General features: G+C 43.1%; 1 protein-coding gene across 1 annotated transcript; it reads left to right on the forward strand.

Moving 5' to 3' along the window:
- Nucleotides 1–12,284: 12,284 nt before the first annotated feature.
- Nucleotides 12,285–12,695, forward strand: NHLH2 (nescient helix-loop-helix 2). Its single transcript, XM_040230962.1, has one exon. The coding sequence runs from the start codon at nt 12,285–12,287 to the stop codon at nt 12,684–12,686; it is 402 nt and encodes a 133-aa protein (XP_040086896.1). The 3' UTR covers nt 12,687–12,695.
- The last annotated feature ends 7,691 nt before the right edge of the window (nt 12,696–20,386 follow it).

Genomic DNA, 20,386 nt, shown 5'->3' on the forward strand with positions numbered 1-20,386 from the left:
TTGGAACTCTGCATTCAGATGCTTGTATCTTTCCTTTTCTCCTTTGCTTTTCACTTCTCTTCTTTTCACAGCTCTTTGTAAGGCCTCCTGAGACAGCCATTTTGCTTTTTTGCATTTCTTTTCCATGGGGATGGTCTTGATCCCTGTCTCCTGTACAATGTCATGAACCTCATTCCATAGTTCATCAGGCACTCTATCTATCAGATCTAGTCCCTTAAATCTATTTCTCGCTTCCACTGTATAATCATAAGGGATTTGATTTAGGGCATACCTGAATGGTCTAGTGGTTTTCCCTACTTTCTTCCATTTCAGTCTGAATTTGGCAATAACGAGTTCATGATCTGAGCCACAGTCAGCTCCTGGTCTTGTTTTTGTTGACTATAGAGAGCTTCTCCATCTTTGGCTGCAAAGAATATAATCAATCTGATTTTGGTGTTGACCATCTCATGATGTCCATGTGTAGAGCCTTCTCTTGTGTTGTTGGAAGAGGGTGTTTGCTATGACCAGTGCATTTTCTTGGCAAAACTCTATTAGTCTTTGCCCTGGTTCATCCGCATTCCAAGCACAAATTTGCCTGTTACTCCAGGTGTTCCTTGACTTCCTACTTTTGCGTTCCAGTCCGCTATAATGAAAAGGACATCTTTTTGGGGTGTTAGTTCTAAAAGGTCTAGTAGGTCTTCATAGAACCGTTTGACTTAAGCTTCACTGAAGTCAACCATTACTGGTTGGGGCATAGACTTGGATTACCATGATATTGAATGGTTTGCCTTGGAAACGAACAGAGATCATTCTGTCGTGTTTGAGATTGCGTCCAAGTACTGCATTTCAGACTCTTTTGTTGACCATGATGACTATTCCATTTCTTCTAAGGAATTCCTGCCCACAGTAGTAGATATAATGGTCATCTGAGTTAAATTCACCCATTCCAGTCCATTTTAGTTCGCTGATTCCTAGAATGTCAACATTCACTCTTGCCATCTCCTGTTTGACCACTTCCAATTTGCCTTGATTCATGGACCTGACATTCCAGGTTCCTATGCAATATTGCTGTTTACAGCATCGGACCTTGCTTCTATCACCAGTCACATCCACAACTGGGTATTATTTTTGCTTTGGCTCCATCCCTTTATTCTTTCTGGAGTTATTTCTCTACTGACCTCCAGTAGCATATTGGGCATCTACGACCTGGGGAGTTCCTCTTTCAGTATCCTATCATTTTGCCTTTTCATACTGTTCATGGCGTTCTCAAGGCAAGAATACTGAAGTGTTTTGCCATTCCCTTCTCCAGTGGACCACATTGTGTCAGACCTCTCCACCATGCCCTCCCGTCTTGGGTGGCCCCACAGGGCATGGCTTAGTTTCATTGCGTATACAAGGCTGTGGTCCTAGTGTGATTAGATTGACTAGTTTTCTGTGATTATGGTTTCAGTGTGTCTGCAGTCTTGCAACACCTACCGTCTTACTTGGGTTTCTCTTACCTTGGATGTGGGGATCTCTTCATGGCTGCTCCAGCAAACCGCAGCTGCTGCTCCTTACCTTGGACGAGGGGTATCTCCTCACCACCAACCCCCTGACCTGGCACAGCTGCTGTTAATGAGGCAGAAAAGTTATTTGAGAAAATAATGGCCAAAAATTTCCCCAAAATAATGAATGACAGTAACTCACTATTCCAAGGAGCCCAGACAACCCCACAGAGGATATTTGCCAAATAAACAAACAAACACCTTACACACACCTAGATGCATCATAGTCAATCTGATGAAAATATAAAATCTAGAAAAAATTTCAATGACAGCTGTGGGAGAAGAGGAACACATTATATATAGGAAAACAAAGATAAGAATTAAGGCAAACTTCTCATCAGAAACTATGTAGGCAGAAAGAAATGAAGTATGTTTTTAAGGTATAGAAAGAAAAAAAAAAAAAACAACTTAGAATTCTATACCCAGAGTAAATATTTTAAAAACAAAAGGAAAATAAAGACATTTTCAGAAAAATAGTAGGTGAGAAAACTTGGTTCCAACTGACCTGCTCTGTAATCAGAGTAAAGGGTGTTCTCCAGGCAAAAGAAACACATTACCAGACAGGAACTTATATCTACAAAATTATCTAAAGAGTTCTGGAAATGATAAAATGAGTTTTGGTCATACTGTGTGGTTTGCAGGATCTTAGTTTCCCATTCCAGAGAGGGCGATGGCACCCCACTTCCAATACTCTTGCCTGGAAAATCCCATGGACGGAGGAACCTGGTAGGCTGCAGTCCGTGGGGTCTCGAAGAGTCAGACACGACTGAGCGACTTCACTTTCACACATTGGAGAAGGAAATGGCAACCCACTCCAGTGTTCTTGCCTGGAGAATCCGAGGGACGGGGGAGCCTGTTGGGCTGCCGTCTATGGGGTCTCACAGAGTTGGACACGACTGAAGCGACTTAGCAGCAGCAGCAGCCGCAGTTTCCCAATCAGGGATCAAACCGGTGCCCCCTGCAGTAGAAACATGGAGTTCTAACCCACTGGACCACCAGGGAGTTCCCTGGAAACAGTAAAATGAGTACTCCTCTGTAGTATCAAGGAATAGATTTGGCTGCTCTCACCTTCTGTGAAGGACCACATTCTGCCTATGGAATGTGGTTCTTTCTCAATAAACCTGTTTTCACTTTAACAAAAAAAGGAAAGAAAAAAAGGGACAGACTTTGATACATGCAACAACATGGATGAATCTCAAAAGAATAACTGAGATTCAAAGAAGGTAAAGAAAAAAGAGAACATAGGATATGATTATACTTATACAAAATTCTAAAAATGCAAAACAATCTCTAGTTATAGAAAGTAGACCAAAGCTTCTCCATGGGAGGAGAAGGGACGATGAGAGAAGATGGGCTACAAAGATTATGATGGATATGTTCACCATCTTGATTGTGGGGTGGTGATTTCAGGGTTTTACGTATATGCCTAAACTCATGTACACTCTAAATGCATGCCACTTATTAAATATAAACATTGTATATCTCAATAAAGCTAAAAGGAGGTAAATACAAAATAAAATTACAGTGGGATACCACAAGACACCTGTTACAATGGCTTAAAATATGTTCTTTAAAGTTACAATAACAAACACTAGGGAAGTTGTGGAACAACTACGGTGTTGCTGGTGAAAATGCAGATGGTACAACTACCTTCTAAAACAGCTGGCAGTTTCTAATAAAGTTTAACAAACACTCACCTTACATGCTAACAATCTCACCTCTGGTTGTTTACCCAGGAGAATTGTATACTTATGCCCTCATAAATACCTGTCTGTGCACAGTTATACCAGATTGTTAGCTATATTCTTAATATCTAACTGGAAAAACTCAAAGGTCTTATGAACGGATAAATTGTGTTACATGCATACCATGCACTACTGCATAGTACAGAAGAGGAAGGAATGTCTGATACACCCAACAACTGGATGAATCTCAAAAGCTTTATGCTAAGAAAAAGACACCAGGCTCAAAAGTTTACATACTACGATTCCAGTTTTATGTCATCTAGAAAAGGCAAAACTACAAGAACAGAAATCAGATTCTAGCTGCCTGAGACTAGGTGTGGAGAAAGGGATTGGCTACTAAGGGGTACAGGGAACTTTTTAGGGGGATGGAAATGCTATGTACTTTGTGATGGTTACATGAATGTAACATTTGTCAAATTCATAGAACTGAACACGTCTAAAGGGGGAATTTTATGCTATAAAAACTATACTTAAATGAACTGATAGAAAAAAAAAAAAAAGAAAGCATCCAAAACCTGAATGCAAACCTCTTGAGTTTTTTTTAGGGATGTTTAAAATCCTGCCATACTCAAGATCTACTACTTTTAAACATTTCACTCAATATAATGATAAAAGTTTAGAAGTGTCTTTTGAGGTTTTTTACTTTATAGCAAAAGCCAAATACTGCAGGAAATGGCTGAAAGAGTACACAGAAGCTAATAGAGTGACAAACTTAAAATGCATTCCCATATTGGCAAATTCCTTTGATGGACACTTGAGAAACATTGCTGAAGATGTGAAGAAACAACTATTAAAACAATTTATGTGGTGTTGGAAGTTTGTTACTTAGTTGGATGAAAGAACAGCAGCTATTTCCAACATATTTCAGCCATGGTACTTTACAAATTCTGTTTCAATAATGAAATACATGAAAAGCTTCTCTTTTTAAGAGGGCATTAAAGGTAAAATGTAGGGGAGAAGATACACTCACCACTAAAATGATCTTTAATAAAAAAATTACTTATGGAAAAATTGTGGAGGTGTAACCACTAAGAATATGGCTGCTTTAACTCAAATAAATATAGAGTCTGGGGCCAAAGATTCTATCATAAACAAAATTGATTCACTAAATAATTCCTATGCAAGACTTTTCTGTAAGGAAGTTGGAACAGAAGGGCACAAGATAGAGCCAAGTAATTAGTTTTAGAAATAGGAGGCCATTAAACTATAGTTGAATCTTTGCAATATAGGAAACTGGAAGAGAGTGTATATTCTGCTGCCCCACAATGAGATATGCTGGCTAGCACATGGCAAACCAGTCAAAGAATGATTTGCCTTTAAAGTCAGTGTTCCAACTTCATTTTTCTTTGATGACAAAGAGCTGTCAATAGCTTGCTGTGTGCTCTGTGCTTAGTCACTCAGTTGTGTCCGACTCTTTGCCACCCCATGGACTGTAGCCCGCCAGGCTCCTCTGTCTATGGGGATTCTCCAGGCAAGAATACTGGAGTGGGTTGCCATTTCCTCCTCCAGGGGATCTTCCTGACTCAGGAATTGAACCCGTGTCTCCTGTGTCTCCTTCATTGCAGATAGATTCTTTACTGGCTGAGCCATCAGATAAGCCCCAAATCTCTTGTATTTGAACACAGAACACTTGGAAATAGGAATTCCCAAACTGTTAAAGTATTTTCCAAATAAAAAGATTCAGGGCTTTGAATCCATTTGTTAAAAAAGAATAATTCATAGTAGAAAGGAATTTGCTAATCAAATGTCAACAAAACTTCGGCATATTTAGGGCTTCCCTGATAGCTCAGTTGCTAAAGAATCCGCCTGCAATGCAGGAGACCTCGGTTAGGTTCCTGGGTCCGGAAGATCCCCTGGAGAAGGAATAGGCTACCCACTCCAGTATTCTCGGGCTTCCCTGGTGGCTAGCTGGTAAAGAATCTGCCTGCAATGGTTTTGATCCCTGGGTTGGGAAGGTCGCCTGGAGAAGGGAATGGCTATCCACTCCAGTATTGTGGCCTGGAGAATTCCATGTATTCATAAAGAGTGAATAGCTGGGTCACAAAGAGTTGGACATGACTGAGCAACTTTCACTTCCACTCTGGCGTATTTGGTAGGTAAGGTAGAAAAGTGAGAATCATAATTTAGTTAGCACAACCAATAATGAACTTAAATTTGGGTCTTTGAATTTTTATATTATTTGGGTCTTTGAATTTTGTATTTTGTATCTATTTCTGCCATATTAGCCATAAAAACCAGACTCTAAAAAAGTTGAACTCCAAATCAGATCAAGTCATGTTATCAGAAAGGATTAACCAATAACTATAGTAAAATAAGGCTTATTGCTCTTAAAACTGTATATTACCAATGATATGCTGCTAGAGGTTTTTATATGCTAATGAGTAAAATTATCACTCTTAAAATGTCTTTTTTGCATATGCTTATAGTTACAAAATATGCTACAATAATACATGTATAAAGTTTGTTAATACTTTATACCCTGGATATGTATGCTGAAAATTTTTACTGATGGGGTGCAAAATTTAAGAAAATAGATTGGAAATAGCTGTCTAGTGAAATTAACAAATAATTATAAAGCCTTTGTAGTCTCACAGTGTCTGGCACAATGTTAGATGCACAATAAGTTTTTAAAAATTACTGTGACTCTCTGACTACCTCCGGATGCAAAATATAGTAATTTATATATGATCCTTGTGTGTATATACATTTCTCTCTCAAAATATACATTTCATTTGGTGAATAATTCTTCTGTATGAGTATCTTTGTGTAGAAAACCATAACCATAGAAGCAATAATGCATAGTGGTTGCAGTTTCTGAATATGTACTCCAGTTCAGTTCAGTTCAGTTCACTCGCTCAGTTGTGTCCGACTCTTTGCGACCTGAGTCTAAATCTTGGCCTTACAATTTATTAACTATGTGACCTTGAATAGACTAGTTCTCTGTGTCCCAGTTTCCTTGCATGCAACAGGGCCTACCTCATGGCTTTGTGGTGAAGATAAATGAGTTAATACATGTAAAGTCCCTTGACCTATGTTGGATACATGAAAAGTGATCACTCTAGGTTAGTTGCCAAATGTATATGTATATGTACACACACAAACATTCACATACAGATACACAATCTGAGTGAGTATATGGGATATGTGTATATTTCATGTAACTTTGTTTATATTGTTTATATTTCTTGTTCTCAATTTGTATACATATTTATATTGAATAATAGTAATAATATTAACAATATTAACACTTATTTAGCATGACAATAAATTAAATATTATATATTTGGAAGGTCTGATGCTAAAGCTGAAGCTACTTTGGCCACCTGATGATAAGAGCCAACTCACTGGAAAAGACCCTGATGCCAGGAAAGATTGAGGGCAGGAGGAGAAGGGGCAACAGAGGATGAGATGGTTGGATGGCATCACCGACTCAATGGACATGAGTTTGAGCAAGCTCTGAGAGATGGTGAAGGACCAACTCCTCTGAAGCGAAGCCTGGCGTACTGCAGTCTACGGGATTGCAAAGAGTTGGACACGAATGAGCAACTGAACAACAATACAATGACCAAATAATATAAATACATATTTATAAGTTAAAGACTAAATAAACTCAGCATTAGTTTAAGTGCTTTACACACATTATCTCACTCATCTTTGGAAAAAATATGTAACATGACATAATTTTGTTATTTCCCATTTTACAGACAGAAAACTGAGGTCCAGAAAGGTTACATAACTTCCTTAAATTCACATAGCTGGCATATGATATAGCCAGGAAGTTTTTTTTTTTTTTTTTAACCACTGCTTACCACCTCCCCACTGATTTAATATTATTTGGTATTAGGGGTAATAATTCACAATATCTTAATTTGTCTGGTGCTTAGTATTTTATAAAATAGCTTTATATACAGTGAGTTTCATTACCAGTCTGTGAAGTGAGTTGGACAGGACTGTTATCCTCACTATTATAGGAGAGAAAACTGGTACAACTGAAACCGTACGTGTCTTTTGGAGGAAGTGTTTCTGTGTTACAAACATCCTGGGTGCCTCTGTACCCAGGGGGTCAAGTCAGTGTGACCTTGTCTCAGACAAGGGTGCTGGTCCTCCCTGGAAGCATCACAGACTAGTGAGAGCCCCAGGCATAGAAACCAAGAGTCCTGGCAACACAACGTGTAGTCTCTAAGGGAGATATGAAAAGAGTGCTTATAGAGCACAGAAGGTGGTGCCATCTGTGCCAGGGGGGTCTTAGAAGAGATGAAGGTGGTGGTAGGAGAGGGGTGGGGGGCTTTCCTGGAAGAAAGAATGAGTGTGTGCATGTGTGAATTTGTGTTTATGACCATGAAGGTATGTCTAGGCATGGTTGTATATGAATCTGAGTGTGTACCTGTTTATATGGGCTTACTCATGTGTGAAGTTATGCACAAACCAACTGTAAGTGTGGAAGAAGAAAGCCTGAAGACAAAAGAAAGTGTGTTTGGATCCACACTCGCTACAACAGAATCTGGCCTGCCTTGATCGCCCCATTTCTCCTTCCTCCCGCCAACACTGGGGTATCCAGAGATACCAATTGTTTCCCACTCTAACATGAGTTGCCTCATTGGCTACGGTGATTAGACTCACCAGGTTTTCCATCTATCAGTCTGAATGTGTAGGAGTCTGATAAGAGCCCACCACTTGTATGAGTGATGGGGTGGGGGGGAGGTGAAGAGAACCAGTATCTGTAGGTGTATAACTATTTGTACACTTATGATTATGTGTGAAAGTTTAGTGTTGGCTGTTCCTAGCCAGACTGGGGAAACCTCTCTTCTCCTTTCATCTTCACTGTCTTGGGAATTTATACACTCACCTGTTTCCATTCCTACCCAAATGTGGCCAGTTTCTGCCTTCACTTAAATGTCCTAGGGTATATAACTTTAATTCTGTACTGGGGCTGGACAGAGGCAAGGCTGGAAATGGCTGGTGCCCATTTTCTGTGGAGGCACTTTGTGCTCCCCGCCCCTCCAACCCCACTCCACCCTATTCTGGTCTAGGAATCTCCCAGAGGATGAAAAATGTTTGCAAAGGCAAACAGGAATGGTGACATGAGGAACTCAGAGGATCACACCCAGGAATGGGATGATCACCCCCCCGCTCTCTTGACAGTAGATCCCATTTTTAAGGCAAAATTGATCACAGAAGGAAAGTGAGGACTCCTGTTTCCACAAATGCTGCCTCAGGGATTGGAGAGATGAGGGGTAAGACTGCAATACTCTATTTCTTTTAAACTTACACAATCAAAAGAGCTAAAATGATTCCAAATAATATGTAATTGATGGTGAATAACAGTACCTCTACAAAGTGACCAAATAGTTGAAGTAGACTTTCTCTTTTGTCATAGAGTATATAAATTCAGGGCTGTGGGGTCATGTGAGGCAAAAGTATTATGTGCTGGAATACACTGATGATTTGTGAGTGTTTACATCTTGGCCCAGTGCACTGCCACACAGCTGAATATTCACATGTTAAAATAAGCAACGATGAACTGCAATAATCAACACATGTAACATGCCATATTTTAAGCTGAATGAATGAGTGGGTGAAGAGAAAAACAAACATATTTAGAAAAGTAGAATCATCCCACATAGTGATCCCCGAAATAACAATACCTGGATTCTGTTCTCAGTTTCACCAATGACTTAATCTATTGAAAGGTTTTCTTTTTTCTTTTTTTAAATCATACTGGAAAAATTAGTCCAGTGACAGAATATCTCTCAAAAACATGAATAGGCTTAATCAAACCTTGTTGAAGTGTCTTTTAAAATGTAAATGATCACTAATAAATGTTAGTCGTTGCAAATCTATGTTTATTGTAGCACCATATATAATATATATTTCCATGTTCAGGACATGGAAACATTATCCTAAATTGTAAGGGAGGATGCTAGTTTTATAATATGCCAGGAGAATTTTTCCATAGTCAATATGTTGCTTATTTGCACTTAGCTACATTGCATCAATAATCTGAAAAAGAGAAATAGCCTGGTTATGGCTAGAGATTCTGATTAGAGGCTAAGATTTCTATCATGGACTGCTTTCAACTGTTATATTTTATGGCACAGATTCAGTGGGAATCTGATCTGCTAAAATATTTGGGCTGTGAAAACTCCCACACTGTGACAGATGTCAAGTCCAATTAAGTGACTCATGTCCAGGTTTCTGTCCAATAGGATTTCCCATTAAATATCAATTTAGGGGAAAAAAATTCCATCCCCCTTCTTAAGCCTTTATCTCTTCCACCATCTCCAGGCTGAATCAATTGGTACCAAGAGAGCCAAGAAGCCACACACGCATCTCTGTCTCTTTGCTCTGGCTCTCCCACCTTCTCGCCTCTTTCTCCGCTTCCCTGTCACTGTTACTCCGGGAGACGTTCACTTTTCACCAACCTTTCTCCAAGCATCTCCAAGCCACTGACTCTATATATTTTGCTACAAGGTAAAGAAAGGAGGGGGTGGGGGGTGGGCGATGTAACCAAGCCTTGAAAGACTTTGAAACTGGAAATAGGTGTCTGTTTATACAACATACAAGTAAAGGAGGGAAGAGGAAGAGGCAAGCTTAGCCCCGAGTTACAGTATTGTGTTCCTGGGAACTGGGGAGACATCAGCTGAACAAAGCCTTATCTTAAAAAAAAAAAAAAAATCACTTCTGAGCAAGATCGCATCTCTGCTTTGCACTTCCCAGTTTCTGCTCAGCCGTATTAAGGAAGGAAAAGAGTCCTCCTCACAGGAGCGGAATCTTATCTTAACCATCTTTCTTATTGATTCTTCCGCTATTAGAAAGTGGAGGAATCAGTCCTTTGATGTGATTGTGTTTATCTCTGCATCTCTTTTGTTATTTATAGAGACCCAGAAGAGGAAAAGAGGCAAGAGACTTTTCAACACATCGTTTAAAAAAACAACAACAAAAACAACAACAACGAATTTCCCGAAATGTTTGAGAACAATTAAAAGGAAAAGGCGTTTTTTTGATCTATCAACTAAGTGAACAATCATTCATACCGTCCCTCGCTGTGGACACCAGCGAGATGACAGCTGCTTTTTCATTTTTGAATGTAATAAATATTTGCTGCTTTTAATGTATTTCGGAATTTCTCCCTGCTATTCCCTGGGATTTTAACTCTAAAAGATTGGAGAAAAGATTATCGAAAGGGCTTTTACAAGGTAAGCCTCCTTTAAACGCTTTTTTCCCAGCTTGGAACTAAGTTAGATTATGCATATCGCATTTATAGAGTATTTCATGAATGCCTGAAAAAAACAAAATGCATATACGACATGCTGTATATGAATATTTTTAAAAGACACCTGGAGAAGAATTTAACATGCTTTGAGGGCAACTCAGGAACTTTTCATCCGATCTACAACTATGTTGTGGTTTATTGTAATTTTCCATTACTCGCCTACTTATTTATACCCTCTCAAGGCGAAGGTGTAGCTGCAAGCTGTTCTACCTATAAACGTGCACGTGAAAAGCCCGAAGAGTCACATCTAATTCACTTGGAGCATTTGTTTTTATTTTGCCTTAGAGGACTTGTTTTCCTCGTAGGGAAATGAAAGTCTCCTTAGAGCCAAATTCGCACCTAACTAAGCAAGTGCGATGCTGGAAGCAGATCGCTGGGAGCAGATCGCACAGCCTCAGCTTTTGTCTAGGAGCAAACCCGCACGTTGCAGACGCGACCTATTCCCCGGCTAGCACCCTTCCTGCCCAGCCGCACACGCGGGGCCCGGGGCTGGCAGCCTGGTCCGCCCTCTCGGCGCCCGCGATCGGTGCGCATAGCCTCAGCAGGTGCCTTCCCTGCCTGCCGGACCCTTTCTCGAAGTCCGAATTTCCCTGAAGCCCCAAGGCTGGGAGCGACCCCATCCCAGTAGGCGAGCAATCGGGGCCGGTCCTCCAGGCGCCCAGGAGGAGCCGGGCACAGCGGCCTTTCTACGAGCACATCCTTAGAGGAATCTGAGGCCAGACTACCTCGGCCTCGGGGACCGCAGAGGGCTTCCGACTCTCCGCCCCGGAGCACCGAACTTTGCGGGTTGGGGTTGCAGCTCGGGCCGGGGCAGAGGCGCGGTGCCCGCCTCCCCCCACTCCCCCCGCCCCCCGGCCGATGCCTTCCCTCCTTTCTCTCCTCCTGCAGCCACCCGGCCGCCGACCTTTTCCTGGGAGGTGGTCGGCAGACTGCGGGCGCATTGTCTTATCCCACGCCGCCGCGTCCCTAGGTCCCCGAAGTGTGTAGCTGTCTGTGTGACAGATGGTGCTTCGGAAGCCTGCGAGGGCGTAAGAGTCCATTTGCTTTTGAAAGGAGCCTTCACGTTGGTTCCGTCATCTCTTGATTATTGCGAAAAGAGCGAGGGGTACTGGGAAGCCTTCCCACTCCGGGCCGGCTGTGCTCAGGGCTGAGTTCCTCTGAAACCCCGGACGCCCCTTGCCCCAGGCCCGCTCGAGGCCCGCGGGCGCCCGGCTCTCCCGCGGCTTCGCCCCAGGCCCTCTGGGCGGGAAGCGCGCTTCGTGTCTCCCTGTGCCCTAGCAAAACCCAGGTGGATTCGTCGTTCGGATTCATTCGTTTGCCAGGGTCGGAGAAGAAGTGAGGCAGGCGGAATGGCCGAGTTGTATTTAGTCGAAGGAAGCACAAAACCCAGTGGCGGCCTCGCAGGCCGGCGGCGGTTCCCCGGAGCAGGCCTGCAGGCCCGTCTCAGCCTCCCGGAGGCCGCGGTATCAGGTCCGGGATGCGGCCTGGGCCAAGGCGAGGCCTCTCTGGCTCCTGTGCCAGGCGGAGGCTCGGGTCTTGGCCCTCGGGTCTGCCCGCCTCGGCGCGCTCCCTCCCCGCGGGACCCGCTCGGAGGAGCGAGCCAGACCGCCGTGGGAAGTTGGCGCGGGCCGCGCGGAAGCCCGGCGGGTTAGGCCCCCGCCCGCTCTCGCTCCTATCCAAAGAAGGACACCCCCTCCCCTTTCCTTTTACTGATCGCTTTTCTGACTCCCCTCAGCCTCCAAAATGATGCTGAGTCCGGACCAAGCCGCCGACTCGGACCACCCCAGCTCGGCGCACTCGGATCCGGAGTCGCTGGGCGGCGCAGACGCCAAGGTGCTGGGCAGCGTGTCGGACCTGGAGCCGGTGGAGGAGGCCGACGGCAAGGGCGGCAGCCGGGCTGCGCTCTACCCGCACCCGCCGCAGCTGAGCCGCGAGGAGAAGCGCCGCCGCCGGCGCGCCACCGCCAAGTACCGCTCGGCCCACGCCACCCGCGAGCGTATCCGCGTGGAGGCCTTCAACCTGGCCTTCGCCGAGCTCCGCAAACTGCTGCCCACGCTGCCCCCGGACAAGAAGCTGTCCAAGATCGAGATCCTGCGCCTGGCCATCTGCTACATCTCCTATCTCAACCACGTCCTGGACGTCTAGGGCCGGGGTCGCGGCTAGGGGCCGCATGGCCGGGAGTGGGTGAAACGCGGCCCACTGGGGCGGCCGCCGCGGAGATGGAGGTGGAGGCGGCGGCCCTGCGGGACGGCGGCCACCAGGCCTTGGACCCGGGAGGAGGCTCGCACAGGCTCTCCTGTCCGCCGGGCGACTCTGTAAGGTTTCCGACTGCAGGAGGGTGGGGTTGTCTGGGGAGTCCTGGGGCCTGCAAGGAGTGTTTTTCAGGCAAGGCGAACCTCCTGGAGGTGCCCAGACGAGTGACCTCCAGGCCTCCACTCCACGTGTTAGGATCCCTTTAGGGATTGTTGCTTTAGCTCACTGGAGACTTTGAGTTCCCTGCATTCATCTCCCACAGATCTTCATGTTTTGAAAGGATGAGGGGCAGAAGCTCAGAGACTGGGCTTTTATCTTTAGACTATCTGGCTACTTTTTCTAATTGACAAATCACCAAACATTCGGAGGGGAGGGGAGGGAATCGCCTCCAGGGCAAAGATTTAAGGCACAGAAAGGTGGAACACAGAAAACTTTCTGTTCCGTTGTGAAAAGGAAGGTTATAATAGAATCCAAATGAAACAGACAAGCCTAGACTATTTGGTAAGGCTAAAAAGACACATTGAGAACAGACACTGTGGAGAGATTTGAGTTTGGTGAGATTTTTAACCCCAAGGTCTGATGCTACTGGAGACAGGAGAATCCATATTTAAATGGAAAATTTAATATCTGATTGCTTTTTCAGGCGAAGTGCCCCTTTATATATCCAAAAACATCTATTTGTGACCTTAAACATGTGGACCCATAGGTGCAGTTAGAAAAAGACAACCTATTTTTATTTATGTTAGAAGGAGTAGAGTATTTTTTTCAGACATTTATTTTTCAGAGTGGTGATAATTTTACTTTGGATACTCTGTGCCAATTTATTTATAGTCAAGTGTTTACACTTTCTCCTTGTGGAATAATTATGTCTAACTTTTTACGGTGTTTGATGAGATTATACTGTGGTCTTTCTTTTTGCTCTAATTATATTGCACTTGTATAACAAATTTCCCACACCTCCCTGTTTCTAAACATATTTTATATATTAAGATGTTTGTTGGTTCTTTTATTGTGAGATCAGCAACACTAGCACTTCACTATTATAGTTTTTTAAAAAGTAAGCGTTGTTATCCTTATCCGTAGTTATGTCTGAAAAGTACTTTGCGAACTGTTTAAAAGGAGAGTAGCTTCTTTGTGTGTGTGTGCGCGTGTGATGTTCGTGTGTGGGATGGTTTTAGGAAATTAAGTTATTTTCCTAAAAAAAAAAGAAAAAATAATTCAGAACTACTTTCCTCTGTGACAACCAAAAAGAAAAGTCTGTAGCCTGATAATGTTTCATGTTCTCAGCTGTGAAACTCTTAAAACAAGGAGTGTATTTTAGAGATAAGGGAAAAAAAAAAAAAAGAACCACATCTGCTATCCAAAGAATTTAGTCTTTTCAGGGTTTTTTTGTGTCTCTGTTGCTTTATATAATGCAATATTTTGTAGTGAAAATAGATATAATCTGGTTTCTATCTGACGAGTTTTTCATATTTCATGAATGGTGCGCTGTTTTGCATATAAATAAAGGTATCAAATAAAGTTATCTCCTTTATTTTAAACATACTGTCTAAAAATAATGAACATACTGGCTGAGCATAAAATATCTTAATGGACTCAATTCCTCAGAAGGCAACTAATTAAAACAACAACAACAAAACTAAATCGTAACATGTATTGAGATGTTTGGTGCTCTTCCTGAACTTGGACATTGATCTGTCTATAAATAGACGCTCCACATATGATGGTGACATAGATCATGTTTCTCTCAATGAAGAAAAAAATTAGAGTGTTTCTATTAAAACATTGCTTGAATCATAGATTAATTTTGCTCTAAAAGAAAATTTAGTAACTAACCCAGTTTCTTCAAATTAGAGTTGGGAAACTGAGGTGCAAAGAGATTAAGTGTCTAAGTCACATGACTACTTAATGGCAATGAGAAGACCCCTCCTATGATGACTCTCAGTCCTTATGGTACTTGTTAAGAATAGGGTGCACTTTACTGTTGGGGCACTGAGACATCTAATCAGGACATAGATTTAGGACATGATACTTGCAAGTAAGGAAAATTAATTAAACCCTGGACCAAACTGGAGAGATGAAGAATATCATTTACAAAAGCCCATGTTGTTGTTGTTATTCGGTCGCTAAGTCGTGTCCGACTCTTTGCTACCCCGAGAACTTTAGCACACCACAATGGTCTATACACTTAATAAAAAAAATGTGAAATATTCTGTCTACAAGCAGAAGACATGAATAACTTAAAAACTACTTATATGTGTATATGTACACACACATACATAGAATATTATCAGTTATGAGTCTGCTGCTGCTGCTGCTGCTAAGTTGCTTCAGTCGTGTCCGACTCTGTGCAACCCCGTAGACGGCAGCCAACCAGGCTCCCGCGTCCCTGGGATTCTCCAGGCAAGAACACTGGAGTGGGTTGCCATTTCCTTCTCCAAATTATGAGTCTATATCACACCAAATCTCTGGTTGCAAAGTAAAAATGTGATTATGTGGATGCTTGGGTTCTACAGCTATAAAATGTCTGAGATTCTGAGCATTTTTCACTTTTCATCCCAGTATCTTGTAGTCAGGTTCACAGATACATGATCAATGAGACTTCATTCTCTTCTTCAGCTGAGGAAAGCGCTTTCTCGGACATGAAGAATAACGGTGGCTTCTTTGGCCTTTTATCTGAACCAAGTTGTTGTTCTTGCAGCAGTGGCTAGTTATTAGGTCTGCACACCCACACTGTCTCTGGATTGAGTGTTCAAAGGTCTTCCTCCCGCCTTGAGGAGTATGCCTATGTCCAGTCCTTACAGAGCTTCTCAACTGTAGTACAGAAAAGTCAGCCTTGGTCCTAAGTAAAAAAACAAAGTCAACTTCTAGGCTCCCTTTCTTGGTTTAGGACCCCAGCTTCCGACTGACCAAGACAATCCTCTCACTGACATCCAGGAAGAGCCTATTAACTCACCTCTCTAGACTAAGTCTCTCGCCCCTGGAGTTAGACGGAGAGCAGGCCCGGACAAAGGGCAACATCCCATCGCTATCTAGGGACACAGTCCATATGATCTCAGGAGAGAACCTTTGCAATATCACTTCAAATCTGAGGCTTCTGAGCACTCTCTAAAAAGAAGGGCCACGCTGGCACTCTGCTGGACCAGCGGGTGACTGACTCCTCCCTAGCACACGGCATGGACTCTGAGTATTCAGCCATAGGTAGAGGAGTAGCTCTGGATAATGACAATGGTGATCACTCTTACATTCAACCAGTATTTACTGAGGACCTACTGTGTACCAGGGATCCAGTCTAAGGTACTAAAAATAGAGTAACAAATGACACAGAGTCTAGGGAGAAGAGCAGTATACTGGCAACAAATAAACAGTAGTTAATTGCAGGCATTGCTAAATGCTATGAAGAAAAACAAAGCAGGGTAAGGAAATAGAGAACAGCAGCTGGGGGTACTGGGGGAGGGTATTATTTTATTATTTAAAATTTCTTTTTTATTTTATATGGGAAGACAGCCAATCAACAATGTTGTGATAGTTTCACGTGGACAACTAAGGGACTCAGCCATACATATACAAGTGTCCATTCTCCCCCAAACTCCTGGAGGGTGTTGCTTTAGATAGAGTTTAGGAAAGGCCTCTCTGAGGAGGTAGCCTTAGAGTAGAGACCCAGCTCTGCCTAACCAGCAGTCTCCACAATTGCTGCCACTCATAGTGCCCTTCCTTCTCACATCCTGTTAACCTAGCCTGTGGTCAGGCTACCAACACAGCCCGCGGGATGGCTCATCACACCCCACGGGCAGCAGCCTCCCCCTTCACCCCCAGCTCGCTCCCTCCCTAGGCAGGCAAGGACCACGGTTCCTCCTACTGCTCCTCTCCCCTTCTGCTCTCTGGCCCCAGCGTTCAGCAACTTACCAGGGCATTGTTGCTCCCCAGAAAACCTAGACCCCACCTGGCCCAGCTGACAAGGACACCTGGGCTGCATATTTCTATGTCCAAATGTCCCCTCACTTCAGCCACTGTCTGGAGACATACAGAGAAAAGGGGCAAAAGTTCTTGGGAAAAAACCTTCCCTTGCTCAGGGAGGAGAACGGGAGGGGAAGCAGCCGAGAGAGTGGGTGGTGGGATACACTGGGAGAGGAAGAGCAGCCTGAGGTCAGGGGAAACAGGTATGGGAAGAAATGAGGCTGGCGTTAAAAAGAATGAAATAAAGCCTTTTGCAGCAACATAGATGGGCCTAGAGACTGTCCTACTGAGTGGAACGAGAAAGAGAAACATTGAATGATATCCCTCATATGTGGAATCTAAAAAGAGATGATACAAATGAACTTATAAAACAGATACAGCCTCATAGATTTAGAGAACAAACTTACGGTTGCTGGGGGTGAAGGGTGTGTGGGGAGGGATAGTTAGGGAGTTTGGAATGGGCCTGAACATTCTGCTATATTTAAAATCAATAACCAACAAGGACCTACTGAATAGCACATGGAACACTGCTCAGTGTTATGTGACACCCTGGATGGGAGAGGAGTTTGGGGGAGAATGGGTACATGTATATGCAGGGCTGAGTCCTTCTGCTGTTCACCCAACATTGTTCGTCAGCTATACCCCAATAAAAATAAAAAGTTAAAAAAACAAAATAATATTCCCCACAACAACAACAAAAAGAAATAAGACTGGATGGAGGTGGAGGACAGGGGCCGGGAATGGCTGCTTCCCATATGAACCCTGTTCTTGGTGCTTCCTCCAGTGGCCCTTGAACAAGCATCCCCTGATGCTATGATGAGGTAGGCAGACATAGTCAACCTCTCTAACACTGGATTTATCCAGGTCCCATCATTGCTGTCAGTCTCTGGATGCCCATCTTCCTCCCATGGAAGTTCAGGGCTGCAGGAGTTAAGGGAGTGGGGACAGTTAACTTGAATGTGTGTACAGCTGATACTCTCTTTCCAAGCTTAGAAGGATTATCTCATTTAGTATTGGTAGTGGTAGAAATATCAATAGCTGACATGTATTGAGTGTGTGCCGTGTGCTTACCAAGTCAGTGCTTTGCAGGTATTATCTCACTTAACACCCAACAATCCAGTGCAATAGGTACTTTTGTCTCCGTTGAACATATGAGGAACTTGAGTCTCAGGGAAATTAAATAACTTGTCTAGGGTCACAAAGTCATGTTTGTCAGTTTATCAAAGCCTCTTACCCTTATCTGAGGTTCCCAGGTGGTGCTAGTGGTAAAGAACTTGTCTACCAATGCAAGAGACGTGGGTTCGAACCATGGGTTGGGAAGATACCCTGGAGGAGAGCATGGCAACCCACTCAAGTATACTTGCCTGGAGAGTCCCATGGACAGAGGAGCCTGGCAGGCTACAGTCCATGGAGTTACAAAGAGTCGGACACGACTGAAGCGATTCAGCACACAGGTACACCTTTATCCATCATATCCCATGGCTTTCCTTTGCCAGAAGGGCTATTGTGCCATGCGCACACCGCACCCTTGGCCCCTGCACCCCATCTCTTCTCCTATGTGCTCAGGGGAAGTTTCAGATCAGGCATATCAAAGGAATGCAGGATCTGCAGTGTTTACACCTGTCTACTCATTCAGAGGACAGTGGAGGCTAAGACTAGTGTGCTCTGCTTACTGGGTCAAGCGTGTGTCTGTCCTGGGAAGACCCTGCAGGCTAGAGGCAGTTCTGGACCAGCCCCTCCCAGAGGAATCTGGCACTAACACTGTCTATGTGTCAATGGACACCACCACATGGGTGAGCCTGGCTCCTCAGCCTCCCCCATGCACACCCCTCTGCATATCAAGGCTCCCCAAGAACATCCACATCCTCACATTGCCCCTTTAAAGTTAGCACACTATCCCCTTTCTGGAAATGTTTCTTGGCTCTTCAATGACTATAAAAATAATAGAATTTAAATGTTTTCTCTGGGTACAGAAATCTTTCACAACCTTGCTCCATATCCTCTCTAACATCATCTTCAGCCACTCTCCCTGAAATTAAATGTTCCTGCCAAATTTAGGTCTCCTCACTTCCCTAGAGATGCCTATTCTTTATAACTTGCACTTGCTTTCCCTCTGCCTGGAATGCTCCCCTCCAATTATGTGTTTTGCCCAGAAAATTCCAGCGCCACCCAACATAAGTGTAGCCACTTTGCAAAACTTTCCTTGATTTCTTCGGGCAGCGTGAGCTGCTCTGCTCTCTGAACCTCAGGTATAACCATCATTGTGCCAGAATTTGTCTTCATCCCAGCACTGTGTTTGAGACCTATGACTCGGAGGCCACTTTCAGACCGTGGCTTCAACTTATTCTAAATGTGTGATGTTGAACGTGTTGACTGTATTTCCTTCCTTTTCAAATGTATGGGATGGGACAATCAATACATGTACCTTTCTCAAATGCTGCTGTGAGGCTGGTGTGGGATAAGGCAGAGTGTTTCTGGAGTAGGAAGAATATATTAACTGCTTGACAAATGTAAACAATTATTATTAACTTTGTACTTATAGTATGCATAGGAAGTTGTAGGAGAGAAGCTAAAATAATGATATGTTAATAATTCATTCATGTATTCATGATTCATGGTCTCTACCAACTGTATTCATCTGCATATGACATATTATTAACTCTACAAAAAGTCAGACAGTAATAATCCCTGTCCTGTCAGACAGAAAATATCACAGCTAGGTAAACAGGAATCCATGAAATAAACCATAAGCACATACATCTAAAGTTATGTACAGGTCTGAGAACCCCACTCCACTCCATGTAGGAGGGCTGGCTTATCACTTTTCTTTTTTCATCTAGGGTTTTCTCATTACACTGAATGCTGTGAACCTCAGCTCTCCTGCTAACTATTAATAGCTGTGGCCTTGAACAAATTACTTAATTCTGTAGCCTCAGTTTTCTCACCTGTAAAATGGGGGTGAATAATAGTACCTACCCCATAGTATTATTGGGAGGATTAATGAAGTTAATTCATGTAAAGCACTGAGAATATATCCAGGCACCTTCAGATCTCAATAGTATTTTCTGTACTGGCTCTTACAGCAGATAACTTTTTCAAAAGTTAAATTAAACAATTAAATTATTTTTGAGGTAATGAAGAGAGCGATTATTGAAATTTTCAATTCAGTTTTGCTAAGTATATCCAGGTCAGGCTCAGGAGGTTCCTCATTTCCTTGCTGATCATTTCAGAAAGATGTCAAGAAAAGGGAAGAGTTCATAATGCCAATTGCTGCACCGTGGATGGGCCTAGAGATTATCATACTAAGTGAAGTCAGACAAAGACAAATACCACATGATATCACTTATATGTGGAAATGATTCAAATGGACTTATTTATGCAACAGAAATAGATTCATGGACAAAACAAACTTATGGTTACCAAAGGGGAAGGAGGTAGGGAAAAGGGAGGGATAATTTAGAAGTTTGGGATTAACAGATACACACTACTATATATAAAATAGGAAAACAACAAGGACCTACCCTATAGCACAGGTAACTATATTCAATGTCCTGTAATAAACCATAATAGTAAAGAATATATATACATATACACACACACATATATATACATGGGATTGTTGTATATATACTATA

This window comes from Oryx dammah, unplaced genomic scaffold (assembly GCF_014754425.2).
Source record: "Oryx dammah isolate SB20612 unplaced genomic scaffold, SCBI_Odam_1.1 HiC_scaffold_28, whole genome shotgun sequence".
In the NCBI taxonomy this organism is placed as follows: domain Eukaryota; kingdom Metazoa; phylum Chordata; class Mammalia; order Artiodactyla; family Bovidae; genus Oryx; species Oryx dammah.

Excerpts from the sequence above, each read along its gene's own strand:
- NHLH2 (XM_040230962.1), top strand. The coding sequence starts at position 12,285 with ATGATGCTGAGTCCGGACCAAGCCGCCGACTCGGACCACCCCAGCTCG.